This window comes from Pelobates fuscus, chromosome 9, assembly GCF_036172605.1.
Source record: "Pelobates fuscus isolate aPelFus1 chromosome 9, aPelFus1.pri, whole genome shotgun sequence".
Taxonomy (NCBI): Eukaryota; Metazoa; Chordata; class Amphibia; order Anura; family Pelobatidae; genus Pelobates; species Pelobates fuscus.
In genome coordinates, this window is record NC_086325.1 from 126,599,437 (window position 1) to 126,623,290 (window position 23,854).

Here is a 23,854-nt window from a genome sequence, read left to right on the forward strand (position 1 = left end):
TTTTTATCATTCTGTTAGGACATCATTCGGTAGTTTCGCTGGTGTCCTGTCTAATCGACAGGACGTTCGGGAGTCCTGACAGGAAGCATTGCAAGATCACGGAGGAAAGGTAAGAATTGTGGGGAAATTTCTCTGACCACAGGAAATGAAGCACACTTTGCCACTCTGCTCGTTTGAGATGGTCAGACGTAGGAAAAATACATAAGACAAAATAGTCGCTACTTTGTCTTATGTTTTAAAGAAAACTAGAGCAGACAAGAAGAAATGAAGAACAGATCCTGACAGAGTTTTTGGGCACTCCAAATCATATTTTGTTAGGAATGTCCAAAACTCCAGAAGCCTGGTCAACCCGGATCAAACAGGGTTCATTCCCGGGAGAGAGGTTCAGGATAACACCATACGGGCACTGAACCTGATCTCCGTAGCCGCACAACCCAACCAGCAGACCCTGATCCTCTCCACGGACGCCAAAAGGCCTTTGATAGGTGTGACAGATCTGTCTTGTAATTACTTTTATTTTATGCTCGTTTGTCTGTTTGTTCTTGTATTTCCCTGTCCGTACGGTTTCTATGTTATTTTCCCTTTTTACCTAAATACTTGCCGAACGAACGGCCACCCAGCGAGGAAGTGTGCTGCTTGTTAACCTCTTGGCCTCATTAAAACATTGTGGTTAACCGAAGACACTTTCCCTTGTTTATTGGTCAGCTGGGTGGTCGTCGTTCATATGAACGAACACGAGGCAGCGGCCATCTTGGGCATGACAACGCCCAGCTGTGTTTGTCGATGATTCCCTGGATCTAAAAACGGCTACTATTTTCATGCGAACACCGCTGAAGCCGCCGACCTCCCTTTATTTGCTTCATCCACTCATACGAACAACGGGCCGTTCAGTACATTTCCATATGAACAGAGCCACCCTCAGATAGCCATCCCATGGAGCCCATTTGTATAACAAAAGGACCATGTGAAAGACGTTGGCTCCATGGCGATTGACCTGTGTGCATAGGATCTGAGCGCTATTCGGTAATAATGTGCGCTCAGATCCGAGCTATCTGGGGATACGTTAAATGTGGGTATTCTGTTTTAGAGTTATATATGTTCATGCATTTCTGTTACACTGTATAAAATGGAGGTTAGGCTCTATCATCGGAGATAATGGAGTTACTTCCCCAATTATCTCCAGCATAGAGAGGAGGGTCCTATACTGTACTATTTTTGTCCCCTATGGGAGTGTCTACATGGTGGAAGACCTGCATAAAAGGCGGACAGGTAGCCCACATTAAACCAGATTCCTGCTTGACCCTCAATATAGAGCCTCGTCTCGTACTAGGGGGGGTATTCGTATGATTTTCCTGTTCTGCTGTTTGTAGTGGGGATTATTCGTATGCTTGCTTGTTCGGTTGATTGGAGTGTTCGGTAGCTGCCTTTGTGTTCGGGAAGGGGATATCCTAAATGGCTTTAACCCCTTCTATACCCGGGGTGCCGTTACGATAGGGTGGGCTGGGAATTCCTCTTCAAAACCCTCCAGAGCCTGGGCATCTTCCCCAAATACATACAATGAGTTGAGGCGCTCTACAGTGACCCAACGGCACAACTCCGCATCAACGGGACCCTCGTGGACCCGTTCCGAATACACAATCGAACACGCCAGGGCTGCGCCCTGTCCCCCCTGCTCTTTGCACTAACCTTAGAGCCATTCCTCAATAACATCCGTGGTAACGAGGCAATTCACAGACTCAGTATAGGCCGCCCACACCACAAAGTCCCGGCCTATGCAGATGACCTCCTCTTCATTGTACAACACCCAGCCATGACACTGCAAATGATCATGACTGAATTCGAGACTTACATCAACGTCTCCAACTTACGCATCAATTACGCCAAATCGGAAATCTTAAATCTCAACATCGGACACACCCAAGCGCAGACGCTCAGGCGACACTTTCCCTTCCATTGGTGCACCGCCAAGATGTGATACCTAGGGGTGTGGCTCACGCCAAACCCGGCGGACCTATACATTCACAACTTCCTACCACTCCTCAAGATTGTGCAGGTGGAACTTCAAACCTGGAACGCTTACTACATATCCTGGATAGGCTGCATCAACACGGTGAAGATGACCCTACTCCCCAAATTCCTATTCGTCTTCCAAACAATACTGGTCGCGATGCCGAAGAGCATTTTTACATCCATCCAGGCGGCAGTCCAACACTTCATATGAAAAGGCAAATCCCCCCCCGAATAGCTCACTCTCAACTGACCCTCCCTAATCTCAAAGGGGGACTTGCCCTCCCTGATTTCAAGACGTACTACATCGCAGCCCACCTCACTTGGATCGTTAGCTGGTCGACCACATCACAAAATAAACCCTGGGTTCAACTGGAAGTGGATAGCACTGACTGCGACCTTAGAGCCCTACCCTGACTCACATGGAAAGCAAGCCGGCGCGTCCAACATGCAAATCTGTTCGTGAATGCCACTCTCTGTATCTGGCACCAAACGGCCTCAAATACTATCTCACAACCGACCCGAGCCCTCTGCTCCCCCTCAGGGGTAACCCAGATTTCCCGGCAGGAGACATGGGTTCCAGCCCGCGACCATGCTGCCCCAAATGGAGGACGTGCTCACACCCACAGGCACAATACGACCAATGGCAACCCTATTCCCAGGCCAAATGCACACCTTCCTACACACAATAGCGAGAGAACAAATTAAGCACTACGCACGCCTTATACAGGAATGCACAGAGTTTGAATCCACGTGCCTGTGAGACACACCACCCCCGAGAGCGATATCCCAAATACACACCTCGCTGGCATCCGAATGGTACCTCCTGGCACCGCCGTGCATCCAGAGATGGGAAGAGGACCTTGTGGAAACACTCACGGACACGGACTGGGATACAATCATCACACTCACCCAGAAGAATTTTCACAAGATGGTACATCACCCCTGTGGACCTCCATGCCAGAGACCGCTCAAAATTGGACACATGCTGGAGATGCGGAGGGGAGACCGGGACGTTCCTCCACATGTGGTGGGACTGTTCCCTCATTCAACCTTTTTTGGGAAACAGTAGAGCGAGTGATCAACAAAATTGCAGACAAAAAAACCTCCCTATGACACCAGCCCCCTTCTTGCTACATCACACGACAATACCCACGCCGGCATATAAACGATCAGTGATACCAAGGCTTCTCAATGCAGCGACAACAATAGTCCCCATCTTCTGGAGGCAACCACGCACCCCCCCCCACTCAGACGATGGGTGGAGGGCAACCGGAAATTTGAGGACCTGAAGGCAACCACAGCGAAGGCAAAATATAAAATACACAAATAGATGTCCAAGGGCTATCAGAGGATGTAGTCGCGCAAGCATTTCCCCAATCTCAAGACTTGTGTTTGGAGCCACGACCAAGTCTGGGGCATAAAAAAAAGTCTCCCATGTTCCCCATTGACCTCCAAGGTGAGTGGTATCATCTGAAAATAGGTCTACTCTGCAGGCTAGCGTACATAGGGGAATCTGGTCTGCCATAGAATTCTCCGGCTTACCATGCAAATTGGGGAATACTTATCACTGTTGCCGTCAAAGCACTCGTAAGGGCATGTTTATCCTGAACCCCAGAACTTCACCACCTGGGACGGGGTGTGGGTCGACTTTCTTTGGAAGACTGTGAAGCCTAGGTATATGAACAAGGGGATCGTAAAAAGTGAGGTTGAAATCAGTACAGGGCATCCTCGCGATAAGGAGTCCGGCTATGAAGTAATGGAAACCTTTGTAAACGAAGATGAGCTATCACTGGTCTTAGCAGTTGGGGAATCACTGAGAGCCCACACTTTTATATTGGAGAATAGATAGGTTGACCTGGCCGGGCCAGTCGTTCCCCAGAAAAAAAAAAAACAGCAAACGTTGGTACATGGAACAGAAAACTACCAATTTTGGAGGTTAAAGACATTGTCTAACTACAGGGATATCATATCTAATTAGTGGGGTAATAGCTGCTTGATCCAAGGAAATATTTGACTGCCATTTTGGGGTCAAGAAGGAATTTTTTCAGAGTTTGTTACAAAATTGGAAGCGCTTCAGACTGTCTTTTTGCCTTCTTTTGGATCAACAGCAAAAACATATGTGAGGAAGGCTGAACTTGATGTGCAAAAGTCTCTTTTTAGCTATGTAACTAATGAATAAGAAGGCTGGATCCGTAGAAACCTCCAGAGTCAATGGGAATCTGACACACTCTTTAGTCGGCCAGGGTCTGGAGTTTGATGTCTACAAGTGCCTTGTGGTCTGCCGTCCAGACCTGGTTTGGTGGGAATGATGTCTGTATAGTGATGGAATGTAATAGTTCAAAATGGCTGTAGTAATGACTCCGCTGTTGTTCAGAAATACCAAGATGGGGTCTGATAAAACGCTAGTCACACTGAAGAGTGGGCTCTATTGAGTGTGGTGTGTCCATGTGTTTGTGAATTCTTAAAGAATGTTTCTCCAAAGCCTAGGTCCTAGGCCAAGGTTCCCCATTCTTAATTCAGGGTCTGCAGTCTCGGCATCTATACGAAGGAACGCCACCTATCTCCGTTCAGTATATATTTATGTTTATCGTTGTCTAGTAGGACAATAGGAGGGAAAGGTCCGTGTTAATAAAGACGGTCCCTGACGGCAGCTTTGCATATGGGCTTCATCTGCTAGAAGCGGGAAATTAGCCAGGGTTTCAAGAACGTAGAATAAATTGATTTAAGCCAGTCTCAGGCTGCTCAGGTCTTGATTTTCCAAAGTATGTGTAGGACCCGATGTCGCACTCTGGGATCATTGCGACCTTATCAGGTAGGGATGGTATGCACTCCGCGGTCTAGGGATCTACGTGTCCAGTAATGTACATACTGGGCCAAATGATCGGGAGCCAGCTTTCGGGTGACTTAGGGTGACAAATGGAAAGCGGGTCGAAGAGAGGTTTCCCCCATCGAATCCAAGCAGATGTTGCTGTTTGGACCTGACGTAGGTGGTTGCGCAGGAGATAAATCAAGGGAAGCTTTCATGAATGATTTGTGTACAAAGGGAGAGTACTCCACCACCGAACCTTGTCAGCTATCCTCATCTTCTGAGGTTGAGCATTCCTCCTGCCATTTATCCCAAATAGATACTGGGTAGAAACCGTAGGTCTGACCAGAGACTCTGGTCTTTTCAGGCACTTGGTGTGTGCCATGCACTTTCCGACATGGATTAGTGGGTCTTCCCCTGTCCAGTAGTGCTTGCAGGATTGTGCATGTCTGTATTTGGAGGCATCAAAATCTTCTTATTCCTCTGACAGGAGAAAATGCCTTGCATGGTAGTCTGCTCAATTCCATGCAGATAATAAAATTGCATATATATATATATATATATATTACACACACACACAACCCTATCCTTAATAGATTGGGGCTCAACAAGTAATAATAAAACCTCCAGTAGTATATTTAGTAGGGAGGTACAGTGTCACAGACAAAGCAGGCCACTCATAGGGCTGTAATAGTGACAGCCAGATCAAATAGCCAATAACAGACAAGTAAGGTACCAGGATCTGTAATAATATGATGGGGCGCTCACCCCCAGTAATATAGTATATAAAATAGGACAGTAACAGACAACATCCACTAGAGTAAACAATATACATATCTGTAGTAACTGGGGCTCACCCAGTAATAATGCAACCTCCACGAGGATATCCACTAGGCAGGTACAGTGATACAGATAAAGCAGACCAATCATAGGAGCTGTGGCCGTGACAGCCAGCTCAAATATCCAATGCCAGGCAAGGTAAGGTACCAGGATGTGTAATAATATGATGGGGGTTCACCTCCAGTAATATAGTACAATATAATATAGGACAGTAATAGTAGCAGACCACATCCGCTAGGGTAAATAATATACATATCCACAATAACTGGGGCTCACCCAGTAGTAATAAAACCTCCAGGAGAATATCTAGTAGAGAATACAGTGGCACGGACAAAGGGCAATCACCGGAGCTGTAACAGTGACATTCAGATCCAAGAGCCCAAAACAGGCAAGGAAGGTACCAGGATATGTAATGATATGAATGGGGGGTGAACCCCCAGTAACATAGTATAGGATATAGGCCCGCATAGTTGCAGACAGCATCTGCTAGGGTAAATTTTATACATATCTGTAATAACTGGGGATTACGCAGCAATATTCATACAGAATACATTCCAGTAGTAGTAGTAGATAGCATAAGGTAGAACGCTCTTAGAAATCAGGGAGCTCACCTCAGAAGCCCATATATAATTATAAAAAAAAAATATATAATGAGATGAGCTGTAATATGTAATGTAGGGGCTCGCCCCCAACTTCCCAGTTTATATGCGGCAGTCTTCATGAGAGGGGCTCACCCTCCAGTATTCTGTACTGTGATAAACCATAACAAAACAAATAACCTCACAGGAAGCAGACAACTATTCACATTGGTCTGTGAATAGGAAGGGGGGCTCACCCTCCCATAAGGAAATCAGCAATATATAATAGATTGTAGTCAAAACAGAGAAGCGACAGGAGGCAGACCAAATATCAATACTTCTCACTCTCTAATAATGTATTTAGTATCCATATCAGTGTAGGGCTGAGAGAATGAGAGGGGCTCACTCTCTACTAATGAAAAATCAGAATCATGTATTGAAGTAAACTGTAGGATAAACAGAGAAACTGATATGAAGCAGTCTAACAATCAGCATCGGGCTAATGTTTGAGGCAGGCTTACCCTCTAATAATAAAGTCAGTATCATGTACTGACCTAAGCCGTAAGGCAAACAAAAAAAGCTGACCGGTGTCGGTATGAAAACAGCATAGGGTTGTGTTTATGAAAGGGTAACCCTCTAATAAGGAAGCAGCATTACGTGTCAAATTAACCCGTCTAAGATACAGAAAAAAACAATGGCAGTTGGGACCTAAAGCCAGTGTGCGCGATCCAAGATGGCAACTGGCTATCTGAGGAAAACGTTCACAATGGTCCTCGAGTGCCCGAGAATTCGGAGGAGGCCAGAGGAGAGGCCTCTTGAAGTCCCGAGCAGGGGGAAACAAGGTTCCACAACAAAGCACAAAAGAAACAAAATAATACAAATAATAAGCGCAAATTTCATAGAGGGAACCTTCAAGCGAATGTTTCTGGTACTCAACCATACCCTATCCCCTGGAACAAAAACCGGAGCCGCCCTTCTACGCTTGTCTGCGTGTTGTTTGAACAACGTGGAATTATGAAGGAGAATTTGTCGAGTCTGATCCCACAACTTTCTCAAATTGGCAACATGAACATCAACCGACGGTACCCCTTGGGAAGGGGAAACCGAGGGAAGAATAGGAGGATGAATCCATAATTCATGAAAAAGGGGCTAGAACGAGTTGAATCGCAAACGAGATTGTTGTGTGCAGACTCCGCCCAAGGAATCAGACCGACCCAATCGTCCTGGTGTTCGGAAACAAAACAACGCAAATATTGTTCAATCTTTTGGTTGGTGCGTTCAGCAGCTCCGTTAGACTGGGGATGATATGCAGAAGAGAAATTCAATTTGATACCCAATTGAGAACAAAAGGATTTCCAAAAACGGGAAACAAATTGGGAACCTCTATCAGAGACAATTTCGGAGGGTATACCATGTAAACGAAAAATCTCTCTCGCGAATATCTCAGCCAATTCGGGAGAAGATGGAAGTTTAGGTAAGGGCACGAAGTGAGCCATCTTAGTAAACCTGTCAACCACCGTGAGAATAACAGTCTGTTTTTTAGAAACAGGCAAATCGACAATGAAATCCATAGCCAAACAGGACCATGGTCTCTCGGGAATTTCCAAGGGGTGCAAGAGCCCACAAGGAAGCGTATGAGGTTGCTTAGTCTTCATACAGACCTCACAAGCCCCGACGAAATCCTTAATATCCTTACGTAATGAAGGCCACCAGAAATCTTTAGAAATCAAGGAACACGTCTTGCGTATGCCAGGATGCCCAGCCACCTTGCTGTTGTGAAAGCACTGCAACAGTTCCAGTTGGAGTTCAGGAGGAACGAAGTGCCTTGCCCCGGGAGCCTGTCTGGGGGCCAGATGCTGTACCTTCATGATCTCGGCAAGCAATGGGGAGTGTATCCTGAGATTCGTGTTGGCGATAATATTGCACTTGGGAACTACAGAGGACAAAACCGCATCAGATATAGTAGAAGGTTCATGTTGGCGAGACAAAGCATCGGCCTTAGAGTTCTTAGAACCAGGTCTATAAGTAAGCACATAATTGAAATGAGTGAGGAATAAGGACCAACGAGCTTGCCTGGCGGACAAGTTAGGACAAGTTCTTGTGATCTGTTAAAATAGTAACAGGGTGCAAGGTCCCTTCCAATAAATGTCTCCATTCCTTTAAAGCCATAATAACCGCTAATAGTTCCCTGTCACCAATGTCATATCTGCTTTCAGGCCCAGACAATTTCTTGGAAAAAAAAACCACATGGATGTAACGGTTTATCCACACATAATCTTTGAGACAAGATAGCACCTATACCTGTCTCCGAGGCGTCTACCTCGAGTAGAAAAGGCAAAGACGTATCAGGATGAACTAAAATCGGTGCTGAAGCAAAAAGATCCTTGAGTGTTTTGAAAGCAACGAGAGCTTCAGTAGACCAAGTCTTAGTGTCAGCCCCCTGTCTAGTCATATTGGTAATAGGCACAATAATAGACGAGTATCCTTTAATGAAGCGCCTATAATAATTGGAGAATCCAATAAACCTCTGAATGGCCTTGAGTCCCCTTGGTAATGGCCAATCTAAAATAGACTGGAGTTTAACCGGATCCATCTTAAACCCGTCTCCAGAAATAACGTACCCAAGAAAGTTTATCTGAGATTGGTCGAAACTACATTTCTCCAATTTGCAGTACAATCCATGTTGTAGAAGTTTGTGCAATACCCTTCTGACTTGTCTGTGGTGAGTCTCAATCTCTCTAGAGTGTATAAGTATATCATCCAGATATACTATGACGCAATCATGTTGAAATTCCCTAAGAACTTCATTAATCAGGTCCTGAAATACTGCTGGTGCATTACAGAGACCAAAAGGCATTACCGTGTACTCATAGTGCCCGTAACGGGTATTGAAAGCTGTTTTCCATTCGTCTCCCTGTTGAATTCTCACCAAGTTATACGCCCCTCTGAGATCTAACTTGGTGAAAATCTTGGAGCCTTTTAAACGATCAAAGAGCTCAGTAATCAAAGGAATCGGATAGGCATTTCTAATAGTTATTTTATTCAATCCCCGATAATCAATGCAAGGCCTTAATGTACCATCTTTCTTATTCACAAAAAAGAACCCGGCCCCGGCAGGAGAGGAGGATCTCCTAATGAATCCCTTGTCCAGGTTCTCACGAAAATACTCCTCTAAGACTAAGTTCTCCTTAGTAGATAAAGGATATACCGTGCCCCTGGGAGGCATGGTACCAGGCAAGAGTCTGATCTTGCAGTCAAAGGACCTGTGTGGAGGTAAAGTGTCAGCTTTCCTCTTGTCAAAGACTGCCTTTAAATCCAGGTATAGGGGTGGTATTTGTAAGTCTGTAGATTGGGTAGAATTAACCAGTGTGTCAACTACGCAAATCGGTGAGACTTTCTGTAAGCACCTGCTCTTGCAACCCTGACCCCAAGAGACTATTTCACCCAACTCCCAATCAATAATAGGATTATGTTTCTTAAGCCAAGGATACCCCAAGACTATTGGAACAGAAGGAGATGAAATAAGCATAAAAGATAAACCTTCCTCGTGTAGGATACCAACAGTTAAGTTAACAGGTATGGTCTCACGAGAAATCACAGGTTCAGATAATGGTCTACCATCTATGGCCTTAACAGCCAAGGGTGTATCCCTTAGCTGGGATGGGATAGAGTGTTTAGTGACGAAGACTTGGTCAATAAGGCTTTCAGCAGCTCCGGAATCTATCAACGCCATAGTATTTAATACTCCCTTCTCCCAAGCTAAAGAAACAGGTAGTAGAAGCCTATGATCTTTATAGTCATGTATAGAGGACAAGATAGAAACACCCAAGGCCTGTCCTCTAGAGGAACTTAGGTGCGAGCGTTTCCCGGGAGGTTAGGGCAGTTTAGGCGTAGGTGACCTCTTGCTCCACAATACATGCACAACCCCTCCCTTCTCCTGTACTGTCTCTCCTCTTCTGAGAGACGAGTATTGCCTTTCTGCATAGGTTCAGGAAGCGCTAAAGTTGTAGATTAAGGACTTTGGAATGAGGGAGCTAGTCTAAAGGAAGGTCTACGGGTTCTATCTCAAGTGTTCTGTCTCTGTCTTAAACGTTCATCAATTCGAGAAATAAAAGAAATTAAATCCTCCAAATTCTCAGGAAGCTCTCTTGTGGCAACCTCATCTAGAATTTCGTCTGATAGTCCGTTTAGAAATACGTCCATATAAGCCTGTTCATTCCACTTAACTTCTGCTGCCAAGGATCTGAACTCCAAGGCATAATCAACAAGGGTTCGGTCATGTTGTCTAAGACGTAACAGTAGTCTAGCAGCATTAACCTTTCTACCTGGAGGATCAAAAGTCCTTCTAAAAGCAGTAACAAAGGCATTATAATTATAGACTAACGGGTTATCATTCTCCCATAGAGGATTAGCCCATCTCAGAGCTTTATCAATGAGTAGTGTGATTATGAATCCAACCTTCGCCCTATCTGTAGGGTAGGAGCGGGGTTGTAATTCGAAATGAATACCTATCTGGTTTAAAAAACCTCGACAGGTATCCGGAGAGCCACCATAACGTACAGGGGGAGTTATACGGGATGAAGCACCTACTGTGGCTACCTCTAGGCCTGAATTTACAGGAGAGATGGATGCAGTACGCATCTCTTCTGATTGGTTACTAGAACGAGATAGTAAAGCTTGCAACGCTAGAGCCATCTGGTCCATTCTATGATCCATGGCCTCAAATCTAGAGTCAGGAGAACCGACCTGAGTGTTTGTACCTGCAGGATCCATGGCCCTGTCGTAATGTCAGGATCGGGACAGGGATCCAACACGCAGAGTACAAACAGGAGAGGTTACGTATACCGGACCTTAGAATGGCCGGACTAACGTAAGGAGTAAGCAAAGAATGGTCTAGAGACGAGCCGAGGTCGAGGGAACGAGAGAGCAGGTAAACGAGAGACAAGCCGGGTCAAAAGGGTAACAGAGGTAAGCAAGGTAGAATAATACAAGCCGGGTCAGAACCAAAGAGACAAATAGAAATAAGAGCGCTGAGTGACTAGACTAGCTAGAACCACGACAGGGCAATGAACCAATACACAAAACCCTATTTTATACCCTGGTTCTAAATAGATGATCACGCCCCCGCCGAGTCCTGATTCGTGCTCAGGACTTGATTGACAGATCGGAACGGATATTCGTCATGACGTCGGCTACTAGAGCCGCGTCATAAAAGGAGGCGGATCAAAGGCGTCCGGCGTGTAAACGGCCGAGAGGACTGCGAGGAACGAGTGAGTCACCCCCTCTGAGAGGACGGAACTCTAAGTGTCTCACCTCCTCTGAGGTAGAGACAACAGGTACCCTGACAGACATAGGAGGAAAAGTATCATTATTATTATTATTATTTTATTATTTATATAGCGCCATCAGATTGCGTAGCGCTGTTCAAAGGGTATACAGGAAATAAATAAATATCAAGTTAAGGTAGACAGAAAATGATAACTAAACATACATAAATATAGATTAAGAAAACCAAAAAGAAATAGAATATGCAGAATGACAGGAGTAAAAAGTCACCGTGTATGTAGTGTAACATATTTATTTAGTACAATGTACCCATGCAAGGGTAGTGATGAGAGGGTTAAACCAAGGAATAACTGAGGCAGAAAATCCACATACAGTTGCCTAATGTACAGCACAGCACTGCTCTACAGTGAGTGCCCTTCAGCACTAGGGGTAGGAGCGAGAAAACTACATTCCCCCCACCATCCCCCGACCCTTTTAGCTCCCCTCTGCAGTGGGGGCCGAGATCAGGATGGGATTAGCTTCCGAGAAAGAAACAATTCCCCCTCCCTCCAGTATGCCCGCGAGCCACTGCAATTAGAGGCCGTCACGGCCCAGCGGCATCGCAATTGTGGAGATGGGAAAAGTAAAGATGGCCGCTGCAAATACTCGAGGGACCGCCCGAGACGTTCTCTTGCGGTCCCCGTGCTCGGGAAAGGCAGGGATAAGCCTCCCAAGGTGCCCAAGTCCCAGAAACACAAGGGGATAGTCAGATAATGGAGACCCAGGGGGGGGGGGAATCGACCAACTGAAAAGTACAAGATAAAGGGTAGGATAGGAAGGTGAGAAAGGGGGAAACCAGGATATACATAGTGACCAGAAAGTGCACAAGAATTATAGGCAACTATAGGCGAACTATACCAATAAGTACTAATCAATAAAGGTACAAGAAATCATCAAAACATCAATCTAATATTACACAAAAGGAAAAAATAATCATGGAAACTGACAATTCCCCTTCAAGGACTTAATTAAGGTTGCTAGAAATTTCATGACATTAACACTATGGCCTTATTGTAATATTTTTTGATAAACCTTTAAAGTGATTTTTTTTTCAAAATATTAAAATATCAAAACATTTCATATATAAAACATATCAATATAAAAAAATATCAATATTGAAAATATTCCAAAATATTAAATCATTATAAAAGTTTCAGTCATCAGTCAAATATTAAGTAATCAATTAGTAAGTCATGTATCTCATCTGTAATATAATCAAAGTGGTGTAGATCATTGTATGATACAAAAAAAAACAACCTGTAATATATTTTCCATTTCTTCAATATTGCAGGTCTACATATAGTCCAGGTCAAGGATTATGGCTTCCTGTCAGTAAGAGCTTTGTGGTGCCTCCTGCTGAGTTATCCGTTAATCCTCTGGCAAGTTGCAAAACAGATGTTTTAGTGAATGAAGACCCTGCAAATATAAGGTAAGTAGTAAAGGGGCGTGGATATTAAAAAAAAAAAAAAAAAAAAAAGGACCACTATAGGCACCCAGACCACTTCAGCTCAATGAAGTGGTCTGGGTGCCAGGTCCATCTAGGGTTAACCCTGCAGCTGTAAACATAGCAGTTTCATTGACAACAACTAGACGTGCTTCCGTGCTTCTCACTGTGAAAATCAGTGAGAAGACGCTGACGTCCATAGGAAAGCTTTGAGAAATGCTTTCCTATGGACTGTCTGAATCCGCATGCAGCTCTTGCCGCACATGCACATTCAGCCCAGACATCAGAAGAGGGAGATTTCCCCGTCACCAAGTGATCCCGGCACTGGGGAAAGGTAAGTGATTAACCCCTTCCTCCACCTTCAGCACGGCGGGAGTGGAACCCTGAGGGTGGGGGGGGACCTAATGACCCTATAGTGCCAAGAAAACAAGTTTGTTTTCCTGGCACTATAGTGGTCCTTTAATCAGGTTGCACTCTGATTAACTAATGAGCACTGGACCATGAGGGGACATTTATTCTACTCCAATGGTGGTGCAGACATGATGCTCCCTACCTGGCACTTAACCCCCACTTCCCCTGCAGCATCACCAACACAATCAATTTGATCATGGCTAGAGGCAGAATAAAAACTGCCTGTCTGGCACAAGGAAATACATGTTACTGCATTTTTAAAGTTTTGGATACCTTGCTTGATCAATCATTGAGCAATTTTATAATAAAGAGTTATGTTTCAGTTTCATTGTTCCTCTATTGCTTTGCAACTGCTTCACATTCAAGATACGCCCTAGTTTTGCCATGCTTTTATGTGCTTCCCAGATATACTATTTCTTGGTAACCCTATCTGTATCACTCTCGTCTTATCTAACCCTCATGCTAACACTGACAGTGTGGTGGAATCTCGGTAAAAAAAATAAATTTAGTAGGCTGAGATTACCACGTGGAATGTGTACGTGCATATGCTGGTGTATCGATCAGTTAGTTGCACGTGGCAAGATACGATCAGTAGTGTGCGGAGCATGTGCAAGAATACAGGATGTAGTATTCCCCTCCTCCATTGTGCTGGACAGGCCATGCGGTCAAGCAGGAAGTTAATTCTTATTTGTATTGATTGGTCAAGAGAATGTGCGGGTGGAGCTTAATATGGGAGGAGTTATGTGCCTATATAAGGAGCCTGCACTATTGTCCGGGGCTCAGAACTTGTTGTATTTTGGTGACATTAGTCCCTCTGAGTCCCGATCGGTGAATCAAATAAAGGTCTCTTCCTTCCTGAAGAAACCTGTGTCCATCTCTCTGTGCTTGGCTTCCGTCAGTTTCTCCGGTATCATTTGGTGCATTGGCCGGGAAGCTCATCGTTCAACGGTAGCTGAGAGGCAGAGGCGTGAGACGGTCTATCTTTGCCCACGTTCTCTACGGCTGCACCCCTGAACTTCTGCGTGGACCTCCCTTCGTCTCGGCGCCACTGGTCTGTTGTCCAGGAGATCATCGGCCTCTACGTAAGAAGTGCTGGGGTGTCCCCGTCGATGAGTGTGAACTCAGGTTCAGGAACGAGGAGGTAAGACGACCGCTGTTTTAGACGGCGGACCCACTAGGGGTATACCGATTGTGCGGTAGGCCCATAAGGGGTTTTAATCTGTGTATGGAATCTGCCCCCTCTGTCGGAGGGAAGGAGCGAAGGCGCACCGCTCAATCGAACGCTCTTTAGTAAGACCGTTTGATTTGGTTTGGAGTCAGGCGGGGTTCTGGTGTAAATAGCCCTAGCCGGACACCGGTGTCTTGTCTAGACTAGCGTTCTAGGGTGTACAATTCGTTCGCTAGGTCGGAGGGACCGGGAGACTAAGCAGACTCTGATGTACATTATCGTTTGCTAGATCTCAACCTATCTTGGCTAAGTGGGAAGGCGTGTAAATTTGGAACCCACTAGACTATTGATAGAGTAGAAAGACTAAAAGGGTTCTGTTGTAAATTCCGCTCTCTAGTTCGCTATATGTGGTGCTTGGGCAGTGTGGCTAGCCAAAACGGATGTAGATAGTTTTAGGTAGTCCATCAAGGTACTGGCCAATAGTTTAGTTGGGATTGTATATGTGTTAAAGATTGTTAGTAAAATGTATATCTTGTTAGATAGCGCGAGCTCAGCTGTCTAGCGAGAGTGTTAATAGTGTGTTGCTGTATCATAGTGCACGGTACCATAACCCTGTATATTTACTGACACTGTATAGAAGTACTAATCATTGTCGTCTATTGCATGTTTAACACCATAACCACTAATAATTGTATTGTGACCTTAAATTGTGCTTTGACCTATGCTAACCGTACTGTAACCGCTATTTGTAAAAGACGATGTTACTGGGGTGTGTTATAGACGGGTAATTCATATATAGAGAATTATAGCGTGGGTGACTGTATAGTTTCGCCAAAGGGCATAATATTGATTATTTAGTGACTGGTGTAACAGCTGTGTGTGTACGGGAATTCCCTGAGTGTTTATTTTGTTATTGTATACGTTTCACTTGATAGCTGTACCACGTGGTGCTGTTGCCGGAAGAAACGGGTGTGACTGTTGAATAGAACGTGTGCATAGTATTCGTTGTCAACGACGCTCCATTGATAAGTATGGGCGCGTCGGAGTCGAAGATTTTGGATCCCTTAGGTTGTATGGTAAAGAATTGTAAAAAGGGATTTACAACATGTGATTTTGGGGTTAAAATGTCCCCTGTACGTTTGGTCACTTTGTGCACTAGGGAGTGGCCTACTTTGGTTGCGGCATGGCCGCCACGTGGCAGTTTGGATCCAACTCTGGTACAGCGTGTACACGTGGCTGTATCAGGTAGGCCTGAACTTTACGGACAGTTTCCATATATTGATTGTTGGAGACAGGCCGTAAACGACTCGCCAAGATGGATTCGGATATGCCACGAGGAGCAATGTCGCCTCATGGTGGCCAGGACTTGTTTGTCCACTAGGACTATGGTTAGGCCCATTTTGGACACGCCCCCTGAGTCTGAGATCCCTTTGCCGCCCCCTTACTTCCCTGTAGAAGGAAGTGATACGAGTACAGGAAGTTCTACACCCCTTCCCCCATTGCCCCCCGTCATACTAAACCTCCCCTTCCGGAACCAACCCCCGTTAGATCCCATTATCCTGATTTGGCGCCACTTCAAACTTCCGGTCAAGCTTCTTCTAGCTCGGCTCGGAATATTCTATTCACCGACCTTCCCCAAAATCAAGCTTCCACATCCTCATGTCTTACCACCCCCCGACCGGAACCTCTAACCGACGCCCCTCCACGTAGCCCTATACTAACCCGACAACTGACCGGTACCCAACGACCCAAACATTACCAGATGCCTCTTCGTCTGAATCCTGGGTCAGCCTATCTCGATGCCGCAGGTCAAATGGTATATGCTGACCCAGTCTTCGTATATGTCCCGTTCACGACTACCGATCTCTTGAATTGGAAGATCCACAATTCCTCGTACACTGAAAAACCACAAGCTATGACCGATCTGTTCACCTCGATAGTTCAGACACATAATCCGACATGGGCTGATTGCCAGCAGTTATTAATGACATTGTTCAATAATGAGGAAAGGACTAGGATTAACCAAGCGGCCATTAAAGCGCTAGAGGATGAAGCCCGTGCTTTAAATCAAGCTAATCCAGCAGCATGGGCCGCAACACATTATCCTAATACCGATCCCGACTGGAATGTTAATGGCGCAGATATGGTTCAACTAAAAGCCTATAGAGACGCTATAATTGCTGGCATGAAAGCCGGAGGGAAGAAAGCCATTAATATGTTGAAGACAGTTGAGGTGATTCAGAAAAGTGATGAAGCGCCCAGTGTCTTTTATGACCGATTATTGGAGGCATACCGCTTGTATACCCCCTTTAATCCGGAAGACGCTGATAATTCCCGAATGGTAAACTCCTCCTTTGTCAGCCAAGCTTACAGAGATATTAAGCGCAAGCTACAAAAGTTAGAAGGGTTTGCAGGTATGTCTATCACCCAACTAATGGAAGTAGCGAATAAGGTGTACATGAATAGGGAGTCAGAAAGTAAGAAAGATGAAGAGCGCAAGATGCGTAAAAAGGCTGATATGCTAGCGGTAGCGATCGCAGGCGTAGATAGACGGGGCCCAGATAGAGGCGACAGTAGGTGGAATAGGGAGCCCTTGAGTAGGAATCAGTGCGCGTATTGCAGAGAAGAAGGGCATTGGAGAAGCGAGTGTCCGCAAAGAAAGCAGTACGAGAGAGACCCACCCAGGGCAGGTTATGGAAACTTTAGAGGCAGAGCGAGAGGTAGAGGAGGCCCCGGAGGGAGCAATGGTAATAGAGGAAGTAATGGGAACAGAGGAAGTGTAAGAGAAGACAGGTACTATCCAGCAGCGCAAAGGTCCCGCGATAGAGAAGGTAGGGACTTCGTAGGATTGGCTGACACGGTCATGGAGGACTATTGATACCGACCGGGCTCCATCCCCCTTGGTCGAGCGGAGCCTATGGTCGATGTATCAATAGGGGGAAAAAGGAGTGCGTTCATGATCGACACTGGTGCTGAACATTCGGTGGTGACTAACCTAGTTGCTCCTCCATCTGGAAGAACTATTACTCTAATAGGAGCAACTGGAAGAAGTGCTGCAAAACCGGTTCTTAAAAGTCGACTCTGTACATTGGGAGGCCACGTAGTAAAACATCAATTCCTTTACATGCCTGAATGTCCAGTCCAATTGCTGGGACGTGATATGCTATCCAAATTACAAGCGCAGATTACATTCCTACCAAATGGAACAACATCCTTAAAGTTTAATGGACCTTCAGGTATTATGACATTATCCGTACCAAAGGAAGAAGAGTGGCGACTTTATACAGCGTTGACTAGCCAAAACCCTAGGAGTGATGAATCCTTATTCAACATACCAGGAGTTTGGGCAGAGAACAACCCACCAGGACTGGCCCGCAAAATTCCACCTATTAAAATCGAACTAAAACTTGGGGTTTATCCAGTGAGCCTAAGACAATATCACATCCCGCAGAAGGCTAAGGAGAACATTCAATCTTATCTGGATAAGTTCATACGGTATGGTATCCTAAAATTCTGTACTTCCCCCTGGAACACCCCATTGCTGCCTGTTCAAAAGCCCGGTACAGATGAGTATCGCCCTGTGCAGGACTTGAGAGCAGTCAATGATGCGGTTGTTAGTATACATCCAGTTGTACCCAATCCGTATAACCTGCTTGCTTTAATTCCGGGCGGGGCAACCTATTTTACAGTTTTAGACCTCAAAGATGCCTTCTTTTGCCTCCGAATTGCCGCAGAAAGCCAATGTATCTTCGCTTTCCAATGGGAAAACGCTGTGACGGGCTCAAAACGCCAAATGACCTGGACAAGACTGCCCCAAGGGTTTAAAAATTCACCTGCCCTATTTGGTTCAGCTCTAAGTCAAGATCTACTGGATTTCGAGTCCATCCCAGGAGAGTGTGTATTGTTACAATATGTAGATGACTTGTTGATAGCAGCAGTTACAAAGGAAATATGTCAGCAAGCAACGCACAATCTACTACACATTCTCTGGAAGGCAGGATACAAGGTGTCTAGAAAGAAGGCTCAGTTGTGTTTGCCAACTGTCAAATATCTGGGATTCCATATCTCTGAAGGTCAAAGAATTATGGGGCCAGAGAGAAAAGAAGCTGTGTGCCAAATACCGATACCCAAGAATAGAAGACAAGTGCGAGAATTCTTGGGGGCAGCAGGCTTCTGTAGGATATGGATTCCCAGCTACGCGATTCTGGCAAAACCTCTGTACGCAGCTATCAAAGGTACAGAGCACGACCCCTTCTTATGGACTCAAGAACAGCAAACGGCATTTGAAGATGTGAAGAAGGCTTTGATGAGTGCCCCAGCATTAGGTCTACCTGATCACACACGACCATTCTACCTGTATGTACATGAGCAAAGAAGAATGGCTGTGGGAGTATTGACACAGTACTTGGGATCATGGCAAAGACCTGTTGCCTACATGTCTAAGCAACTGGATGCAGTGGCCAGCAGACTTCCACCTTGTCTAAGAGCCGTAGCTGCAGCCGCCCTGCTAGTAGCTGAAGCCGATAAACTCACTCTGGGTCAAGAACTTTATGTACGAGTTCCACATGCAGTACAGACTTTGTTGGATTACAAAGGAAATCATTGGTTTAGTAACAGCCGTATGACCAAGTATCAAGCAATGTTGTGCAAAAACCCAAGAGTGCATTTAGAGACTGTTAATACCTTAAATCCAGCTACCCTTTTGCCACAACCTACTGAAAGTCAACATGATTGGAAGTAATGGATGAAGTATTCTCAAGTAGACCAGATCTTCGTGATTTTCCCATCCAGAACCCCGATGTTCAATATTACACCGACGGCAGTAGTTATGTGAAAGAAGGGATCCGCTATGCAGGATATGCAGTAACAACGATAGATAAGGTGATAGAAGCTCGGCCACTGGCAAAAGGAACATCAGCACAAAAGGCAGAATTGATAGCACTGACACGAGCGTTACAATTGGCTGAAGGTTTAAGAGTGAACATCTACACGGACTCCAAGTATGCGTTTTTAACCACTCATGCCCACGGAGCTTTGTATAAAGAAAGAGGACTATTGAATTCAGAAGGCAAAGAAATCAAGTACGCAGCTGAAATCCTACAACTATTGGAAGCAGTGTGGGAGCCGAAAGAAGTCGGTATTATACATTGTCGAGCGCATCTGAGAGGAGATGGTGATGTAACTAAAGGAAATCGGATGGCAGATAATGCAGCTAAGCGTGCCGCTGAATCAGGAAGACAAGAATATGTTGAGCATATAGCTGCTCTGATACCAACTCCACTGTCTCAATGGACTCCAGTTTATACAGCTCAAGAAGAGGAGTGGTTAAAGACTGAACCTGGAAAGTATTTGGAGAACAAATGGTATCAGTTAGAAGATGGAAGAATAGTCATTCCAGCATCACTAGCAGTAGAAATTGTCCAAAACTATCACAACGGGACACATTCTGGGAGAGAGAGTACAGAAGAATCTCTCAGAAAACATTTCTACATACCAAGATTGTCTAACTTGACTCAGGCCATTGTACGAAGATGCGTAACGTGTGCTAAAAATAATGCAAGGCAAGGACCAGTAAAGCCACCAGGAGTCCAGTTTATGGGGGGACTCCCCATGTCCGATCTACAAATTGACTATACAGTAATGCCTAAATCTGGTGGACATCGTTACTTACTGGTAGTTGTGTGCACCTATTCAGGCTGGGTAGAAGCATGTCCTACTCGTACAGAGAAAGCAGGAGAAGTTGTGAGATTCCTGTTACGAGAAATAATACCCCGATATGGACTACCCTGCTCTATAGGATCAGACAATGGTCCAGCTTTTGTTCATCAGTGCCTACAACAACTGACTCATATGCTTGGTATAAAGTGGAGGCTTCATACGGCATATAGACCCCAGAGTTCTGGTAAGGTAGAGAGAATGAATAGAACTATTAAGAACCAGTTGGCTAAAATGTGTCAGGAAACCCAACTTAAGTGGAACGTTCTCTTGCCCATAGCTCTATTGCGAATCCGCAGTACACCTACCAGAAGGATGGGCCTCTCTCCTTTTGAAATCATGTATGGGCGACCACCTCCCGTACTTGGTAACTTAAGGGGGGATTTGAGTCAGTTGGGAGAAGGAATTACCCGGCAGCAGGTTGTAGAGTTGGGTAAGACTATGGAGGAGGTACAGAAATGGGTACAAGATAGATTACCTGTGAATATTTATCCCCCAGTTCATAGTTACCACCCAGGAGACCAAGTGTGGATTAAAGAGTGGAATAATGTACCGTTAGGGCCCAAGTGGAGAGGTCCTTATGATGTTCTTTTGTCTACCCCTACAGCGATAAAAGTGGCCGAAGTGACTCCGTGGATACATCACTCCAGGGTTAAACCAGCAGCAGTCGATTCTTGGCAAGCTACAGCAGATCCAGAGAATCCCTGCAAGATCCGGTTAAAGCGCACGACTCAGTCGGAGTGACGAGGAACCTTGTGGATTACAAATTTTATTGTTTCAGAGATTGGTAAGTGAGTGAGAAGGCCATAATAAAGCCTGTCCGCTCACCGACGTGTAGTGTATAAGTCAGGAAAAGTCTCGAAGGGACCCCTGTGAAGACGAGCAGAACTCCATTCCCTGCAGCCCTTACATCCTGGAAGCTGAGGTGCCTTCGCACGGACGAAGACTGAGGATGACGACGAAAGATGTGTTTCTAATAATGTTTTTATATGTGTATTTTTATATTCAGGAAGGTAGAGGTACCGACACTCCTATCTGTGAGGTATGCATTAAGACTACAAGAACAGGTAACCATATTTCCCAGACCCTAATTTGGCATTCGCAATACGAGTGTAAAGGAGATGTATCAAGATGTAGATACTTAAATATAGAATATAGTGTGTGCCATTTAGGAGTAGGAGAACCTAAGTGCTTCAGTCCAGAGTATCAACCCCGTACAATTTGGTTGACTCTCAGGAATGGAGATCCTCAGGGGACCCTAATTAACAAAACGGTATTAGAATCCGTATATTCTTCAGGTGTTCTGCTATTTGATGCGTGTAAGGCGATATCAAGTGGTAGAAAGCCGTGGAATGTATGTGGGGATCTTAGATGGGAGAGAACGTATGGGTCTAACGATAAATATATTTGTCCCAGTAGTAAAAATAAGTATGTGAGTCCTAGATGCCCAAATAGAGATTATAACTTTTGTCCATATTGGTCTTGTGTGGGGTGGGCAACTTGGGGACAGACAGCAGACAAGGACATGATTGTGACTAAGTTGCCTACCAATCCATACTGTAAGTCAATGGAATGCAATCCAGTCCATATACTTATAAATAACCCCGACAAGTTCTTAGATAAATATGGTAATTTATTTGGGTTTCAAATATATGGGACTGGTTTAGACCCTGGGACAGTATTGTTTATAGGGATAGAGACTGATACGGTAACCTCCCAGACTCATCAGGTATATCATTCCTTCTATGAAGAAATTAGTATAGATAATAAGATCCCCCATAATGCTAAAAACCTGTTCATTGATTTAGCTGAAAGTATTGCCGGTAGTCTTAATGTTACCAACTGCTATGTGTGTGGAGGTACTAACATGGTAGACCAATGGCCTTGGGAAGCAAAGGAGGTAATGTCCGGTTCTGAGGCAGTTGACCAATTAATATCTTCACAAGCCGATTATCAGATGAGTGTTAGAGGTAAATCTGAGTGGAGATTAAAGACCTCCATCATAGGTTATGTTTGCATAGCGAGGAAAGGAATGATGTATAATACTTCTGTAGGAGAATTAACTTGTCTAGGGCAAAAAGCTAATGATGATGATACAAAGAATACAACTTGGTGGTCGGCTTCAAATGTCTCAGAACCATCTAACCCGTTTGCAAGATACGCCAATTAAAAGGTTTGATCTATCCATCACATCTAGTTGGAGAGCCCCAGCAAATTTGTACTGGATCTGTGGTAAGAAAGCCTATTCGGAGTTGCCACAGGACTGGGAAGGGGCATGTGTGTTGGGTATGCTCAAACCATCCTTCTTCTTGTTACCTATCGAAACAGGTGAGACTTTAGGTGTTAAAGTCTATGATGTGAATCATAGGAAGAAAAGGGGACCCATAGAGATAGGCGCCTGGGAAGATGATGAATGGCCTCCCCAGCGTATTATAGATTACTATGGGCCAGCCACGTGGGCAGAGGATGGTACCTTTGGTTATAGAACCCCAATTTATATGCTCAACCGTATTATAAGATTACAGGCAGTGGTTGAGATTATTACTAATGAGACCTCACAAGCGCTCAATCTTCTAGCGAAGCATAATACCAGGATGAGGACAGCAGTATACCAAAATAGATTAGCCTTGGATTACCTATTGGCAGTAGAGGGAGGTGTATGTGGGAAGTTTAACCCCTTCAGGACGGAGTCAATAGTGCACGTTCTGATCAAAACAAAACGTAAACAAAAACTGGAATTTGCACTATATGTCTGTTCAACCGTAATTCACCTCTTTCATATTAAATGCACCCACACTTATTATATATCATTTTGTTCAGGAGAAACAGGGCTTTCATTTCATATAAAATATTTATATATGAAACAATTTATTATGAATAAAATAAAAAAAAACTGTAAGAAATTAGAATTTTTTTTTTTTAATTTGTAGTTCCGCCTCACATTTTAGCTGTAAATGTCATAATACTGTTAGGTTTTACTGCAACAAAATGCACATATTTGTAATCAGCGATGTCTCACGAGTACAACAGTACCCCCCATTAACAGGTTTTATGGTGTTTTGGAAAGTTACAGGGTCAAATATAGAACGTTCCATTTTCAAATTGAAATTTGCCAGATTAGTAATGTTACCTTTGAGACAGTGTGGTAGCCCAGGAATGAGAATTACCCCCATAATGGCATACCATTTGAAAAAGTAGACAACCCAAGGTATTGAACGTGGTGTATGTTTAGTCTTTTTTAGTAGCCACTTAGTCACAAACACTGGCCAAAGTTAGCGTTCATATTTGTTTCTGTGTGAAAAAAGCAAAAAACTAATATTTGGCAAGTGTTTGTGACTAAGTGGCTACTAAAAATGACTGGACATACCCCATTTGCAATACCTTGGGTTGTCTACTTTTGCAAATGGTATGCCATCATGGGGGTAATTCTTATTCCTGGGCTACCATACGGTCTCAAAGGCAACATAACCAATCTGGCAAATTTCAATGTAAAAAAAATGAAATACGAGCCTTATATTTGACTCTCCAACTTTCCAAAACACCATAAAACCTGTACA

The 23,854-nt window shown here is 44.6% G+C and overlaps 1 protein-coding gene across 1 annotated transcript in view; it reads left to right on the forward strand.

Annotated features, from left to right (window-relative positions):
• Positions 1 to 23,854, forward strand: part of ASTN2 (astrotactin 2) — a 925,983-nt gene that overhangs the window by 227,944 nt on the left and 674,185 nt on the right. The window contains exon 8 of the mRNA XM_063432386.1: positions 12,851 to 12,988. Within this exon, the coding sequence (XP_063288456.1) occupies positions 12,851 to 12,988 (138 nt within the window). The remainder of the gene's footprint in view (positions 1 to 12,850; positions 12,989 to 23,854) is intronic.